The sequence below is a fragment of the Gnatocerus cornutus genome, chromosome 3 (assembly GCF_029298725.1).
Source record: "Gnatocerus cornutus isolate USDA-ARS CGAHR chromosome 3, icGnaCorn1.1, whole genome shotgun sequence".
Taxonomy (NCBI): Eukaryota; Metazoa; Arthropoda; class Insecta; order Coleoptera; family Tenebrionidae; genus Gnatocerus; species Gnatocerus cornutus.
Window position 1 is genome coordinate 16,528,827 of NC_142235.1, and position 17,114 is coordinate 16,545,940.

General features: G+C 33.1%; 2 protein-coding genes and 1 long non-coding RNA gene across 3 annotated transcripts; all 3 read left to right on the forward strand.

Annotated features, from left to right (window-relative positions):
- Nucleotides 1-605: 605 nt before the first annotated feature.
- Nucleotides 606-2,345, forward strand: LOC148177603 (potassium/sodium hyperpolarization-activated cyclic nucleotide-gated channel 3-like). Its single transcript, XM_088033376.1, has one exon. It carries the CDS (start codon nucleotides 606-608, stop codon nucleotides 2,343-2,345), a length of 1,740 nt encoding a protein of 579 aa, XP_087889502.1.
- Nucleotides 2,346-4,533: 2,188 nt separating this feature from the next.
- On the forward strand, nucleotides 4,534-4,943 carry LOC148177604 (uncharacterized). Its single transcript, XR_015769750.1, has 3 exons — nucleotides 4,534-4,593; nucleotides 4,655-4,810; nucleotides 4,859-4,943. It is a non-coding gene; the product is annotated as an uncharacterized LOC148177604 (long non-coding RNA).
- Nucleotides 4,944-14,861: 9,918 nt separating this feature from the next.
- LOC148177605 (uncharacterized) lies at nucleotides 14,862-15,490 on the forward strand. The gene is made up of 5 exons (XM_088033377.1): nucleotides 14,862-14,893; nucleotides 14,941-15,040; nucleotides 15,080-15,187; nucleotides 15,235-15,390; nucleotides 15,437-15,490. The coding sequence occupies exons 1-5, from the start codon at nucleotides 14,862-14,864 to the stop codon at nucleotides 15,488-15,490; spliced, it is 450 nt and encodes a 149-aa protein (XP_087889503.1).
- Nucleotides 15,491-17,114: the final 1,624 nt, after the last annotated feature.

The window sequence follows — 17,114 nt, forward strand, 5'->3', positions numbered from 1 at the left end:
CTCGTAAAAACTTTACACGCGTTTAAAGGCTTGTCGAAGAACCACGTGGGGATTCTCTTAACACTCTTCAAACCGGAAATTTACCTACCAAACGAGATCATAATGCAGTCTAATAGTGACAAGAAACAAAGTTATATCATCTTGCATGGAACCTGCTCGGTTCGGCTGTTGGACGGCGTGGAAATTCTGCACGTCCAAGATGGAGACTTCTTCGGAAACGTGTGGAGCTACGTGGCTGGTGTTCGACAGACTTCTTTCATTTACCAAGTGGTAACGTTGGAGCAGTGCGAGATCTACACTCTGGAGATCGACGATGTGAAGATGTGTTTCCTGAAAAACCCGGAGTTGGCGGAGAAGATGAAGGCGCTTGCTATTGGAAGAGACAGGCATTATCAGGAGACCTATAGCTACATCATGGAGAGGAATCAGAATATTGACAGTGCCGACGTTTTGGACGAGTTGGGGCAGAGGCGGATATTGTATCAAGGGAGGCACAGAATGCCACCCGCATACCCTAATTTTTACACTCCTACTAGTTAAATAAAATAGTGTTTAATTATCGTTATTTTTCCGTTACCACAGAGAAAAAAAACTTGGCTGTCAAAATGCCACGAGCAAAGTTCAAATTTCGAAATGTCCACGCCTGCCAGCTTCCTCAAGAATCTCTCTACTACCGCATCTCCACCCCGTACGACAATTTATGGATGAAGTTTACCAACTGCATCCAAGAGATGGTGACAGTGACAAGATTCCGCGAGAGTCGGCGGTACTACCGAAGCTACAAAGAGTTTTACACGGCAAGGAAGATCCATATCTTCACACCAAAGTACAGACACACCATTCATCCTCTCAGTTCTTTCAACCGGTGGAAAGAAAACTTCATAGTCGTGTTGTGGTCTCTCATGATCTTCACGGACTTCTTCGTTGGAAGTTTCTTATCAAATGAGTTGGTCTTTGGGGAATTAGCCACGTACCAGAAAATCCACCTTTTAGGCGATGCCGTCCTTCTTCTAGACGTGGTGTCGCGGTTCTTCACCGGTTACACCATCGAGAAGACAAGAGGGATAATCATGGAGCCTCGACGGATTGTCCGCAAGTACCTCCAAACGTACTTCCTTTTTGATTCCGCTCCAATTGTCGGTTTCTTGTTCTTCGTTCTTACAAGTCGACATAGAACTGTGAGGTTCTGTTTCTTTCACCTCCACGTCTTCCGACTGGTGCGCATCCCAACAATCTTAAAGAAATTCGATACGTGCACTCTGAAGTTCCAAGATTCCGTTTCCATCCTCACAAAGGTGGTCATTACTTGGAGTTTTGTCATCCATGTCTTGACGTGCCTCAGCAATTTCTACCAAGTCGTAAACAAGACGTTTGAAATTCCTTGTTCTGACTGCTTCGAGGTGGTTTTCGAAGACGAAGTCGGTCTTGTCCGCGCCTTCCTCTTGTTCCTCGTACACATGAATGTCGTTCTTGGTCACTTCTCAGGAATGGCATGTCTGCAGTTTAAAATCGTGAATTCTTTTCAACAGTTCTACTTCAGTTTGGTTCTGATGTTGGGCCTCTGTGTGTATGTTTATTGCACGGCGAAGATCCTCCAGTTGTTCACCGTGACAAGCATTTCTAAAGAGCGCTACGACGAACTGATTTTACAAGCTCAAACTTACATGGTCGAGAAAAGAATCGAAAAAGATATGAAGAAACGCGTTTTTGAGTACTACAACTGCAAGTACAACAAAATGTACTTCAATGAAGACACAATTGAGGGAACTTTCTCTCAGCACCTGCAGATGGAAGTCCTTCTTTACAGCTGCCAACACCTCATTTCTTCCCTGCAGTTGTTCAAAGGGCTTTCCAAAGCGGCTATTGGTTCTATTCTAGCTCTGCTACAACCGGCGAGTTACGTGACAGGAGACTGCATTCTCACACCTCGGGATGGTTCAAATTACATTTATTTCATCTTGTTTGGAACCTGCGGAATTGTGTTACAGACGGGAGAAGAAGTGTTGCACATAGAAGATAGCGAATATTTTGGTTACACGATAGAAAATGAGGACACTGTGTCATGGTTATCGAGATTTATGTTAGAGTACGACGTCGTGGCGTTGGAGATGACGCGCGTCTATAAGTTGGAGAGAGCGCAGCTCAACCACTGTTGCAAGAAGTTTCCGGAAATTGCGCAGAAATTGGTAAAGATGGAACAAGCACGGCTTCGGAAGTATAACAGAATGTTGGAACTTTTGAGTCGAAGCGAGGATCAAACGACGGATGTGGTGACGGAGCTGAGGAGGGGAAGGATTTTGCAGATGGGGCTGCATAGACTGCAATTTAATATTAAAATATCTTGATTTTTAAAATTAGTTTTTTTAAATTTTGTTGATTTTTCGACTTTTTTGTTTTCTCAAGTTGTTTAGTTTTACAAATTTATTATTACTCTTTGCTTCCTTTAAATATTTCGGTTAATTTTATTTAAGAAAAATGGTGAAGGCGCCAACTGAACACCATCTATTTTTGTCAATAACTTGTCTCTTTCTGAAGAAAACTAGTATTGGTGCTCAATGTGCGCAGAAATTTACGCAAAATTCATAACTATCCTAATTTTTTCCATGTCTACAAATAAATAAATTATATATTAAATCTATATTAAACGTCGATCGTAAATTGTAGACAAAACGTTTTTAGAGATTTAGTCATTAAGGGGTACAACCAGTGAGACTGCTTAAAAAAGGTGATTTTTGGGATTTTTTTTAAAGAAAACTACTTCATAAAATGTTTTCAAATTTGGAGGATTTGTTTTACATAAATAACGAAGAAAAATTAAAATTTTCAAATAAAAATATTTAATTCTGGTCAAGTTATTAAGTATCTCCTAAGCCACTAAAAACTGCTGCAGTGATTGCGGCCTTCACTGTGGTTAAAATCGAAAAAAAAAAGATAACTAACTATAAGATATTTGTCCTACTATGACTCTCGATAGCGGAGAAATTTTGAAATTTGACAAAATGGGGGAATTTTGAAAAAAAAAAATTGAATTTTGTTCGAAAATTTGATGTTTTTTATCCGGCCAAAATTACATTTTTTATACCATCGAAAAACTGGATTATTGTAAAATCATATACTAACTACTAACTACTAATAGCGGTAATTCAAAAACTATTTAAAATATTTATTTGAAATTTTTGTATGTTATTTTTAAAGGTGCAGACTATCGAAATATGCAAAAAAATTAATCGATTTTTCAAAACTTTACTGTAGTAATATTTGTGCCTCTTAAATAAAAATTCTTTGAAAACAATTATTTTCCTATTATTATTCAATAAGTACTAATTTTACCTAACGTAAGGCGAGTTTGTGGTAATTAATAAATATTTAATAAACTCAATTGTCGATAACTCGTCTTTTATGTGAGAATAACCGATTGACTCATCTTTCAATAAACATCACGAATCATCAAGAATATGTACTTAAAATTTACAAATCTTTTAAAAAAAATTCCTCCAAATATTATAAAAGGTAAAACAAGTGAAAATAATTCTAAATTATAAATGGAATATTTCGACAGGTGACAGTCTCTGGTTGCTCCGACTGTTATACCTGGATCCCTGTCAAACTCTCGCAGTCAAAATTCTCCAAAATTTCATACTAACATGCACTGCATTTCTGGTAATTCTGCAGACTTTCCTCTTTCTGCATAAATTTGACAAATGGTACTTTCTAAAATATTTTCCGTTTTATGGATGCTCACTTTTTGTACGTACTTATCAAAAGTTTTCTCATTTTTACTAAAAAATACTTTTTTCAGGTTATAGCAGCAATGGCATCAATGACAAACCTCACGTTATTTTTTAAAGAAACTTACTTAACTTTTAACAGATGGGATGTCAAAAAAGCTAGCATTGCAACACAAAAACAAATCCGAAAAGAAGCAATTTACTTGCAGGTTTTTGTGGTTTTAAACACAATTTTAGCAGTTTTTGCTGCGGCGAAATTTGCTGTAGCTACTGAAGGCGATGTTGGTATTTATTTTCCTTTGGCTATTTTCGAGGAGTATTTTTTTAAGTGGAGAATTTTGCTGTCGCTTATATTTAGATTGAGCTTAGTTCCTATCTTTATAATAGTTCAGGCTCCATTTATAGCGACAATTTATTCGCTAAGTCATTTACGATTTGAGATTTACTTGTTAAGTGATTTTCTACGAAAAATCGATAGAGAGTTCCGACATTTTAAAGAAGAGTTGGTTTATTTTGATAGGTACCAGAAAGTGATCGGGAAGAAATTGAAAATGTGTGTACAGCAACACACCCGTTGCATTAAGTAAGTCAATTTTTTGATTCTTCAAAACTCTTCTTCATGTCTTGTAGAGCGGTGTCAGATGGAAGGCGCAAAATTAGTCCTTTCATTGCTTTATTTTCGGCTGCTACCATCATCGCGGGCATCAGTATAATGATTTTTTGCTTCTATGTAAGCATAATTTTACTATTTTCTATCATTGCTTTAAAGTTTCAAGGTGATTTTGAGCATCGAAGACAACAGATATTTATTTTTGTGTTATCTTCATTTCTACTTTTTGTACATTTAATGGTAGCAGGACAGATGGTAGAAAATGTGGTAAAAACTACAAAAAGACTTTGTTCTGATTTTTCAGTATATTTTTTAGTCGAACCAATTTGTGGAAGTATTGCAAAGTACTAACTGGCACAACTGGGACCGCAAAAATAAAAAGATATTTTTGTTATTTTTGTTGAATGGGCAGCGAATTATTCGAGCAAAGTTTTCTGATACTATGTGCATTAATTATGAGTTGGGCATTTGGGTAAGATTATTATAACTAAAAGAAATGTAATAGCATTGCAGATTTAAGATTATGAAGTCAATTTACTCCATCGTTTCCGTCATGTACAGACTCAGAAGCTAGAACCAGTGCGGAGATGAAGTCTAATATTAGTAGCACAGAAAATTTGTAAATTAAGGAAGTTACTGTACCTTTAAATATGATAAAATAATAATATTTGAAGTACAATTAAGAACAACGACATAACTATTTTTATTCTCCAGCAGTTGTAGCAATTTGTCTATTCCAAAATTTCCAGAAGCTCAAATAACTGTAAAGAAAACTGAAAAAAAAAGAAAGATCTGTGTAAACTCACTACATTATCTACCATTTGCCAGGTTGCAATAAGATGGACAAAAATTTGAAGAGAAAAACTAAAAAACTTTTTCCTTCTAAAGAACCTTAAAACTTTATAGAAATTTTAAACAGATAGGACAAACAGTGTGTGTACGTAGATATAAAACACCAAAAAACTGATGCCTAAAATGTTGATTATTCGGGAATCAAAAATTTAATTTTTTTCTAATTTGAAGGGTGAACTAGGACAGGTGGGAACTTTTAACAAAAAAGTTAGCATTCCTACACAAAAACAAATCCAAAAGAAGCACTTTTACTTGCAAGTTTTTGTGTACATTGTTGAAAAAGTAATAAAATAAGCTTTCCAAAAAACTATAGCAGTCGCCAGGATAGTTAGTTTTTGTCAAAACTTTTTGTTGTTTTTTTTTATGAAAAATTTTTACTTTTATTTTTTAATTGAGATCTCGTCTTTCTAATGTGGTCTTCAACACGTTATTATCTCTTGTCACTTAAAAGTTATATTACAAAAATTGTCAAGTGATTTTGATTTTGAATCTTTAATAGTTTTTATTGGTCAGAATAAAAGATGATAGATAAATATTTTGCAGCAAAAATTGACAAAATTAACAAAAAGTTTTAATTTTTTAAATGACTTTTTAATGTTTTTGTCCTGTAACTTCCAAACGATAAGCGGTTGCACTGTAGTTGTAAGCGCGTAAAAAAGAACAGATTTTAGACATTTTAGTGATACATTACAACGAAAAATTCGTGAGTTATATAAAAATTGCATATAAAAATTACGAAAATAGCGGTTTTTTTTATGACATAAGAGTTCAGCACTGGGACTATGTAAGCATTTGGAAATAGAGGTAGAAAAGAAAAAGAAAAGAAAGGAAATTTCTCTTTATTCTATGATCGTACTCTTTATCAATATTTATTCTTTAACGATTCGGCGGTTTTCGGCGTTAGAAATGTCATTATATTAACATTACAGAATTACCTGAAAACATCGGCATTTTTAAGTGTATCTGTTTTACAACCAACGTCAAATTCAGTAAAATTTTTCAAAATGAATGCCATATTTTTGTATCAAGTTCTTAACGAAGAGAAGGCACGTCGAAAACACCAATTAAAGTTAGAAAGAGTTTTTTTAAGAAACAGAGTAGATGTTTTAAATTTGCCTGATCGTGAATTTCGACGATTGTTTAGACTGAATATAGACCTTTATCTAAATCTTGTAATTGAATTAAGACCTTTTTTACAACCGATACGAAGACGAATAAGGCTGTCTATAGAAAACCGAATCTTGGCTGCTTTACGGTTCTTCGCTACAGGATCATACCAGAAAGGCATTGGCAGTGAATGTCACATAGCTGTGGCACAACAAACAATTAAAGAAGTAATTGAAGCTCTTGAGACAGTAACACCTAGTTGGATTAAATTTCCTGTGGAACCAGAAAAAAACAAGACATAAAACGCAGATTTCATGAAAAATACAACTTTCCCGGCATTATTGGTGTTATTGATGGCACCCATGTGGCGATCTTACAGCCTACTGAAGATGAGCATATTTATTTTAATAGAAAAGGATACCACTCAAAAAATGTTCAAATTATTTGTGACAGTAAGATGGAAATTTTGAATGTAAATGCTAATTTTGGAGAAGCAGCTCATGTCTCTTTTATATAGAGGAATTCAGCGGAATTCAGAGGAATTCAGAATTAGACATTTGGAAAATAACTACCAAAGAGGTGATGAACGATCTTGGTTAATTGGAGACAGTGGCTATCCACAATAGCCATGGCTCATGACACTTGAAAATACCATCGAGGAAACACATGAAAGGCGATATGATGATGCTCTAAAGTCTGCACGAAATATCGTTGAAAGATGCATTTGTAAACATCTTATTAGAATTTATTAGCTGTATTTTCACTTTTTCTTCTATGTGTTCTTAAAGGTCGCTTTAGGCGTCTATTAAAAGAAAGAATATTAAGGTATGACCACAACACAGTAGGAATTATAATTAATGCATGCTGTGTATTACACAACATGTGCATCAGAGCTGGAATCCCAGAAGATGATTTTGAAGAAGCTCATGATGATGAGATTGAACGAAATGTTCCTCATCTTTTTCCTGCAGTTATACTTCAACAAGGTCAACAACAGCGACAAAACATAGTAAATCTTTCTTTTCAAAACCAAAACTAACAACCTAAACAACAGTAGCGTAACTAACTAATTTGTAACAACACTAAACTAATAATAAACAATATAAAAAGTGAAACAAAAACAATAACTCTTCAGAATCTACATTATCCTTTGTTCTGATATTGTTGCATAGTTGCAAGTATTTGCTGCATGACGTTTGCGATGGTCTCCAAATTTGAATTAATGTTTTTCAAAATTTTTATGTTATCATTGTGTGTTTTTGCCAAATCTACATTTTTTTTTGAACTTTCTGTGTTTTGCGGAACGTTTAGTGAATGTTTTTTTTTTTGGTTTTGAATACAATTCTAATGGCGGAGGTGATTTTGATGGTCCTGCTAGCGGTGGTTGGATTTCTTGGACGGTTGATGGTTGCATTTCTTGAACTACTGATGGTGGCATTTCTTGAACTGCTGATGGTATATTAGTTTCCAGTTCTATAGCTTCCTACAGCTATGTATTACAGGCAATTACGTAGTTGAATTTTTATATTCGTGTTTTAATAATACGTACCCAGCCCAATTCTTTGTTTAAGTCTCCAGTTACAAATTTCCACCCCATCAACGAGATAAGCCGTTCTTCAATATCTGTTAGGGGGGTGTTTTCGCAGGGCCTCCACCTGTCCGTTTCATTTCTAAAAGAATATTTGTTGCTTTGGCCTTAACTTTGGATGTTTAACAAAAATTAAAAGCTTATCAACCTCATTAAAAAAAAACACGGGGAAGGGATCAACAATCATCTTGAGCCTCCGCGCTAATGAAGAGGCACGGGTCCACATTTTTCTACCTACTTGGAGATGTCGTAAATTTTAATTTTCGGACACAATAGCCTGTTTACACCCTCCACATTATGAGTGCAATAAGATAATATTCGACTCTAAAAGTCATGTACACCATGGTAAAATCTGCCCACTATACTCGATTTTCTTTACATGGTGCGAATTTAGAAACAAGAGAAAGAAAGAAAGGAATTTCTTTTCTATTCTCTTACATAGTCCCAGTGCAGTTTTTTTTTTAAATATCATGTAAAATGGAAAAAAAAATAACCTTAGAGATAAGTTTTATAGGTATAGAAAACTTATTAAATTCGCTTTTCAAAACAATATCTAGCAATTCCATAACTCTGCGAGTTCTAAAGAAAAACTGAATAAAATGAATTTTTGTACATAAAAAATCTAAATTTTTTTTTATAAATATCTCTGAATTCGGACCTGATGAAGCAAAAGTGTCCAAAATGTGTTGACTAGTGTATGTAGAGAATTTCCTATTAAAAGGAAGTGCGAGCGTTCTGGGACACCGGTATCAAAAAAATTGATCTAGTGACTTTTACTCTTTAAGGTTGCTCGCCTAATAACTATTTTGGAAATAAAACATTTTAACCTCTTTTAAAATATTTCAGCACACTCCTGTCTCACTCAGTTGAGGACAGTGAGATTCCAACCGGTAAATAAAAAAATATCTAGTTTTTTTTTGGAGGTTTAGGCCACCTAGCCTTTTTTTGGCTTATTTACATGTTCCTAAAAACGTTAAAACAGGAAGTCGGCCTAAACAAATTTTTTCTTATACATATTTTATCTAACGCAAGGTGAGTTTATGGTAATTAATAAATATTTAATAAAATCGATTGTCGATACCTTGTCTTTTATGTGAGAACTGATTGACTCGTCTTTCCAAAAGCATTGACAAACATGCACTTAAAATTTACAAACTATTTGAAAAAGCAATCTTCAATAATTATGGAAAGTGAATTTCTTCAAAATTTTAAACTTTTTCATTTAATATTATCAGGTGACAATCTCTGGTTGCTGCGACTCTTATACTTGGATACCTGTCAAACTTTAGCCGTCAAAATTGTCCAAAAGTTAATACTAATATGTGTTGCATTTCTGGTAATTTTGCAAACTTTCCTGTTTTTGCATCAATTTGAAAAATGGTACTTTCTCAAATACTTTCCATCTTATGGGTGCTCACTTTTTGTACGTAACCTCCAAACGTTTCCTCATTTTTACCAAAACTACTCTCTTCCAGGTTTTAGCGGCAGTGGCAACAATGTCAAACGTCACATTATTTTATAAAGAAATTTACGCAAATTTTAATTCATGGGATATCAAAAAAGCAAGCATTTCAACGCAAAAACAGATCAAAAAAGAAGCACTTTACTTGCAAGTTTTTGTGGTTTTTAATACAATTTTAGCTGTTTTTTCTGCCGCAAACTTCACTGTGGCTATTGAAGACGATGTTCATATTTATTTTCCTTTGGCTGTCTTCGAAGACTACTTTTTTAAGTGGAGAATTTTTCTGTCGTTGTTATTTAGATTAAGCTTTTTTCCTATTTGCTTTATGCTGCAAGCTCCATTTATAGCAGCAATTTATTCGCTAAGCCATTTACGATTTGAGATATACCTGTTAAACGATTTTTTACGAAAAATTGATAGAGAGTTCAGACATTTTAAAGAAGAGTTGGTTTATTTTAATGAGTACCAAAAAGTGATCCGAAAGAGGTTGAAAATGTGTGTGCAGCAACACATTTGTTGTCTTAAGTAAGTCGATTTTTTTATTCTTCTCAACATTTTTTTAAACTTTCTCATAGAGAGATATCAGAAATTAGGCGCAAACTTGGTCTTTTTATCGTTTTATTCTCGATTGCTGCTATTATCGCCGGCATCAGTGTAATAATTTTTTGCATATATGTATGTAAGCATAATTTTAAAAAAATTTATTATTGTCTTAAAGTTTCAAGATGAATTTGAGCATCGGAAATTGCAGATATTCAGTTTTGCTTTAACAGCAGTTCTACTTTTTCTTCATCTAATGGTGGCGGGGCAGATGGTTGAAAATGTGGTAAAACCACAAAAACATTTTCTACTGTTTTTTTAGTACTTTTTTCAGTCAAACCAGCTTGTGGAAGTGTTGAAAAACACCAACTGGCAGAACTGGGACTGTGAAAATAAAAAGATCTTTTTGATATTTTTGTTGAATGGGCAGCAAACTTTCCAAATAAAATTTTCTGATTCAATATGCGTCAATTATGAGTTGGGCATTTCGGTAAGTTGAGTAGAACTGAGAACTGCAATAACAGTAAAGATTTTAGATTATTAAGGCTATTTACTCAATCGTTTCTGTCATGTACAGGCTCAGAAACTAGAACCAGTTTATAGATATAATCAAATATCAAAAGCACAGAAAATTTTGTTAATTATTATTGTTATTAATGTTTTAAGTATTTTGTTAATTAATAGCTATTTACATAGGCGTCACGAAAATGTTTTGTGCCGAGTCTTTTAAGGCTCCGAGACAAGTATTGACCTTTTAGTCACGAGACTTGTATTATAATTTTTCTGAAAACCTCAATTAAAAATATAAAAACATAAATAATTTTCAATTTAATGAAGTTAAAGACTAATTTAATTGGCGCGCTGTCAAACTGACAGATAAAAGATTAATTCCCAAACATAGTAGATTTTATTATACGGCAGAAAAGTGGTACTTTTTGTCGAGCAATTATATTTAGTAGCGAAGCGTATGCAAAATTGCGAGACAGAAAAGCCACTTTTCGGCCAAATAACAAACACTATTTTTTCTCCAAACGTTTAATTCAGTTCTATGACCGACAATGAGTAAACACAAATTGAACTATAAACATGGATGGCTATGCATGTAGTTGTCATCGATGACATTTACTGTGAAAAATATTGGTTTTAAAGAATTTTAAAGTTAAGATTTTGCAAGTGCCATACAAAATATAAGTATCAAATAGTAACCGTCACAAAAAGTACTTTTACTGTCTAGGCAGAAAAAGTGTTTCCATGTCAACGAGCACTTTTCATTACTTATAACAAAATTGCCTACTTTACTGTCTAAAAACGACAAAAAAAAAGTGACTTTTTGTGACGTTTGGAGAAAAAATTTTACATGTTTTACTTAACGCAACGCAAGTTTATGGTAATTAATAAATACTTAATGAACCCAATGGTCAATACTTTGTCTTTTCTGTGAAAACAGCCGATTGACTCATCTCGATATTAAAGAGTATGTATTTAAAATATGCAGACTTTTTGAAAACACTGTTTCCAGTTAATATTAAAGGTAAAATTAATCAAAATAAATCTACATTTATAAATAGAGTATTACGACAGGTGATAATCTCTGGTTACTCCGACTCTTATACCTGGATCCCTATCAAACTCTCGCTGTTAAAATCCCCCAAAAGATCATACTAACATGCACTGCATTTCTGGTAATTTTGCAGACTTTCCTCTTTCTTCTGAAATTCGAAAAATGGTATTTTCTCAAATACTTTCCATTTTATGGGTGCTCACTTTTTGTACGTAACCACCAAGTTTCCTCATTTTAACTTAAAATTATTTTTTCCAGGCTTTAGCGTCAGTGGCAGCAATCCCAAACGTCACATTATTCTTTAAAGAAAGTTACGCAAATTTTAACACATGGGATATCAAAAAAGCAAGCATTCCTACGCAAAAACAAATCAGAAAAGAAGCTCTTTACTTGCAAGTTTTTGTGTTTTTTAACACAATTTTAGCTGTTTTTTCCGCTGCAAACTTCGCTGTGCCTATTGAAGGCGATGTTTATATTTATTTTCCTTTGGCTATTTTCGAAAACTATATGTTTAAGTTTAAGACTATTCTATCGTTATTATTTAGATTGAGCTTTTTTCCTATTTGCTTTATGATACAGGCTCCATTTATTGCGACTATTTATTCGCTAAGCCATTTACGCTTCGAGATTTACTTGATAAGCGATTTTTTACGAAAAATTGATAGAGAGTTCAGACATTTTAAAGAAGAGTTGGTTTATTTTGAAGAGTACCAAAAAGTAATCCGAAAGAAATTGAAAATATGTGTACTGCAACACACCCGTTGCCTTAAGTAAGTCGATTTTTTAATTCTTCACGACTCTCTTCATGTCTTCTAGTGAGATATCAGAAGGAAGGCGCCAACTTAGCCCTTTTATTGTTTTATTCTCGACGAGTGGGATCATCATGGGAATAAGTATACTGGTGTTTTGCTTCTATGTAAGTATAAATTTACATTTTTCTATTATTGTCTGTAAGTTTCAAGATGATTTTGAGCACCGGAGATTACGCATATTCAGTTTGGCGTTATCAGCAGTTTTACTTTTTGTTCATCTAATGGTAGCAGGGCAGATGGTTGAAAATGTGGTAAAACCACACAACATTTTCTTGTGGTTTTTTAGTACTTTTTTCAGTCAAACCAGCTTGTGGAAGTGATTAAGAACACTAACTGGCTGAACTGGGACGCTAAAAATAAAAAGATCTTTTTGGTATTTTTGTTGAATGGGCAACAAACTATCCGAATAAAGTTTTCTGATTCTATGTGCATCAATTATGAGTTGGCCATTTCGGTAAGTGAAGTAGAACTAAGAACTGTAATAACAGTGGAAATTTCAGATTATCAAGTCCATTTACTCAATCGTTTCTGTTATGTACAAACTCAGAAACTAGAACCAGTTCGGAGAGGTAGTCGAATACTAAAAGCACAGATTTTTTTTTAAATTAATAGTTGTTAATGTACCAAGAAATATGATAGAATGATAATATTTGGAGGGCAAAATTTTATAGAAATTTTAAATATATGGAGCAAAAAGTTTACGTAAATATAAAACACCAAAAGGCTGATGCCCAAAATGTTCATTATTCTGGAACCAAAAATTCATTATTTTTTTTACAAGAAAAAATGTCTCTTTCGTTTTTTTGAACTAATTGTAAGACAGATGAAAAGATGCGGTTTGTTATTTGTTGTTAAATTGCAGATAAAATATTCTTCGAGGTTTTACAAATACATACAGGGTGTTTTTGAAATGCATCTACAAAAAGCGTGTAGTAATGCCCTGACACAATTTCAGCTTATTAGGAGAAAAAAATTAAAGTAAAAGTCTTGTTGTTTTAGAGTTAAAATTACACAAAAATTTCAATAAATTTGCTTGTGCGCCACTGATTTTAAAAGTTAAGAAACTCAAGTTGCTGGTTGCTTAGGAAACAAGCCATTCCAGGTGCGTTTTTTGCCAGTGGTGTAGAAAGTTCGTGGATTGGGGTTAATTATACCTTGTCAGTTTTTGACCTAAAATTGGTTTTTCATACTTCATACTCCTTCTGGAATAGCACAAAAATTTCTCCATGCATTTCAAAAACACCCTGTATGTACTAACTTCTCTGTCATTAAATAATAAAAACTTTTTCTTTTATCCACGATATTCAATGTATTTACGAAAATAAAAACAGTTTTGAAGACCAAAATCTAAAGATCTTTATTATTTATATTAATTGAAAAATGCTTTTCTCGCTGTTTCATCGCGTTCAAAACTTCCGTAATAAACTGGAAATTTGCAAACTGTTATGTGATAGCATTGCCACCTTCGTACATGTTTCAATAAAGCTTTGTTTTGACTACGGATATTAACTACTTCTAATTCTACCCACCAACCACTGTTGGACACAGATCCAATGAAAAAGTAAACCATGTTCAATGAATTCATAATAAAGTCGGACGTTGACAAGTAATGTCCTCGCTTATTTTAAATTAGTTAATATCCTTCTCAAATAAATAGCTATCACCTAACGTAAGGCGAGTTTAGGGTAATTAATAAATATTTAATAAACTTAATGGTCGATACCTCGCCTTTTATGTTAGAATAGCCGATTGACTCATCTTTCTATAAACAGACAAAAATGCACATAAAATTTACAAACTTTTTGACAAAGCTGTCTTCAATAATTATAGAAGGTAAAATTAATCAAAATTTTAAACTTTTACATATAATATTTCTACACCAGGTGACAATCTCTGGTTGCTCCGACTCTTATACCTGGATCCCTATCAAATTCTCGCCGTCAAAATCTTTCAAAAGATCACTTTAACATGTATCGCATTTCTGTTAGTTCTGCAGACTGTCCTTTTTCTTTTGAGATTCGAAATATGGTATTTTCTCAAAAACTTTTCATTTTATGGGTGCTTACTTTTTGTATGTAACCACCAAAAGTTGTCTTATTTTTACTAAAGTTTTATTTTCAGATTTTAGCGGCAGTGGCGGCAATTCCAAACGTTACATTATTTTTTAAAGAAAGTTATGTAAATTTCAACACATGGGATATTAAAAAAGCAAGCATTGCAACACAAAAACAGATTGGAAAAGAAGCACTTTATTTGCAAGCTTTTGTTGTTTTTAACACAATTTTATCTGTTTTTTCTGCGGCGAACTTCATTGTGGCTATTGAAGGCGATGTTGATACTTACTTTCCGTTGGCTATTTTTGAAAACTATTTTTTTAAATGGAAAGATATTCTGTCGTTGTTATTTAGATTGAGTTTTTTTCCACTTAGCTTCATGGTGCAAGCTCCATTTATAGCGACAATTTATTCGCTAAGTCATTTACGATTCGAGGTATACGTAATAAGCGATTTTTTACGAAACATCGATAAAGAATTCAGGCATTTTAAAGAAGAATTGGTTTATTTTGATGGGTACCAAAAAGTAATCCGGAAGAAATTAAAAATGTGTGTAGTGCAACACACCCGTTGTCTTAAGTAAGTCGTTTTTTCTTTTCTCCACGACTCTTCCTCATGTCTTGTAGTGGGATATCAGAAGGAAGGCGCCAACTTAGTCCTTTCATTGTTTTATTCTCGATGAGTGGGATCATCATGGCAATAAGTATAATGGTGTTTTGCTTCTATGTAAGTATAATTTTACAATTTGCTATTATTGTCTGTAAGTTTCAAGATGAGTTTGAGCATCGGAGATTACGGACATTCAGTTTTGCCTCATCAGCAGTTTTACTTTTTCTTCATCTAATGGTAGCAGGGCAGATGGTTGAAAATGTGGTAAAACCACCCAAAAATCTTATGCTGTTTTTTAGTACAATTTTTAGTCAAACCAGCTTGTGGAAGTGCTGAAGAACACCAACTGGCATAACTGGGACGGTGAAAATAAAAAGATATTTTTGGTATTTTTGTTGAATGCGCAGCAAACTTTCCAAGTAAAATTCTCTGATACTATGTGCGTCAATTATGAGTTGGGCATTTCGGTAAGTTGAGTCGAATCGAGAACTGTAATAACAGTAGAGATTGCAGATTATCAAGACTATTTACTCAATCGTCTCTGTCATGTACAGGCTCAGAAACTAGAACCAGTTCATAGATGTGTCGAATATCAAAATCACAAAAAATGTTGTAAATTTATTATTGTTATTATGTTATTAATGCACTAAGTTTGTGAATTAAAAGTTATTTTTTCAACAGTCTTAAAATTCCAATTTACTGTGTTTTGTCATAAGCTTTAATGACCCATAAACTTCATCATGATTAATTTGGAATGATTTGTTCCTGACTTAGTATTGAGATAAATCGTTTTTTCTTTGTACTTTTGTTAATAAAGCATGCAGCAGGGAAACTTCGTCTTCAATGTTTTCGCTTATTGTCTGAGAAAATTTTTTGGAGGCTCAACAGTGACAGTGATTTCAACTTTGTTCTAAGAACTACGCAAAATTATGTGTGGGAACTTCAAAAATGATAACAAAACCATTTGCACGTCGGCTTTCATAGACGAATCTTTAATCTCGCATAAATTTTACCTGCATTAATTTGGATTTTTTACCGGTCTGGTCGTTTGGTCTTTAGAGGATGTTTGAGTTGAATAATAAAAAATAGTTCAAATAAATTTAAAAAAAAAATTGAACAAATTATCGTTTTTTCTTATCCTCTGTCAAAATTTATGAAATGGATTTATTGAGTTTTGAAAAATAACTCCTCAAATCGAACCCTTAGATTCTAAAATACTGTCATCCACTTGTCAGAGTGACATTGCAGTGGAACAAATAATCTTTTTAAATTAATAATTATGAGTTTGAGATTGGCTATCGTCGTTTGAATTTTGCTGTTAAACGATTTTTTTTTAATTCATCATCTATAAGGGTTTTGAGACACCTGTATATTTTAGTCAATATCAAACTTATTTGTGGAGCAAACTTAAGTTTCTGGTGCTCATTTGACGCAAAAATTTACACAAAGTCAAAAACTGTCTTACTTTTTCGTGTACGTCAACAAATTGCTGAATTAGAAGCATTCAAGCAATCAAAGTTTTGAGTTGTCAGTGGGCAAAAATTTTGAAATTCTGGGATATTCTTTGCTCCATATTTCTGAAATTTCGGCAGGCACAATGATGCGGTTTGCGACATGGTTTTTCTTAAATTTTTAATTTTGAATTTGTTTTTTAAATTATACTTAATTGTAGGTAAAATATTCTTATAGAGTTGTACAGTGAACATTCGATATACTCACTGTCTAGAAACCATTTTTTTAAAAGTTGCTTTTATCAAAAATGTTGATTATATCGAAACGGGTAGACAATATTTTAAAAATAATATTATGGTATCTCTATGTATATGCAGGCACAGAAAGGACAAAAGAGCTTGCCTAGGCAATGACCTTAAGATAAAAAATACCCATTTTATACACTGCATATACACAAAATAACCATAACAATAACAATAACGAATGAGGTAAAAACTAAAAGAATCACAAATTAAAGAAAATTTCTGACGGTACGTCAAACAGAATTTATACAAACAAAGAGAGAAAAATAGTGAAAAATTATTATTAGTGTTAGTAGACAAACAACGAAAAATTAACAATAAAAGACAAGAAACAAAAATTAAAGAAATATCTTGCTAATACAAATATAGAAACTACGAATGATACCAATTCTCAACAGCAAGAACCAACAGTAAAATAAAACATGAAAAGAAAAGAA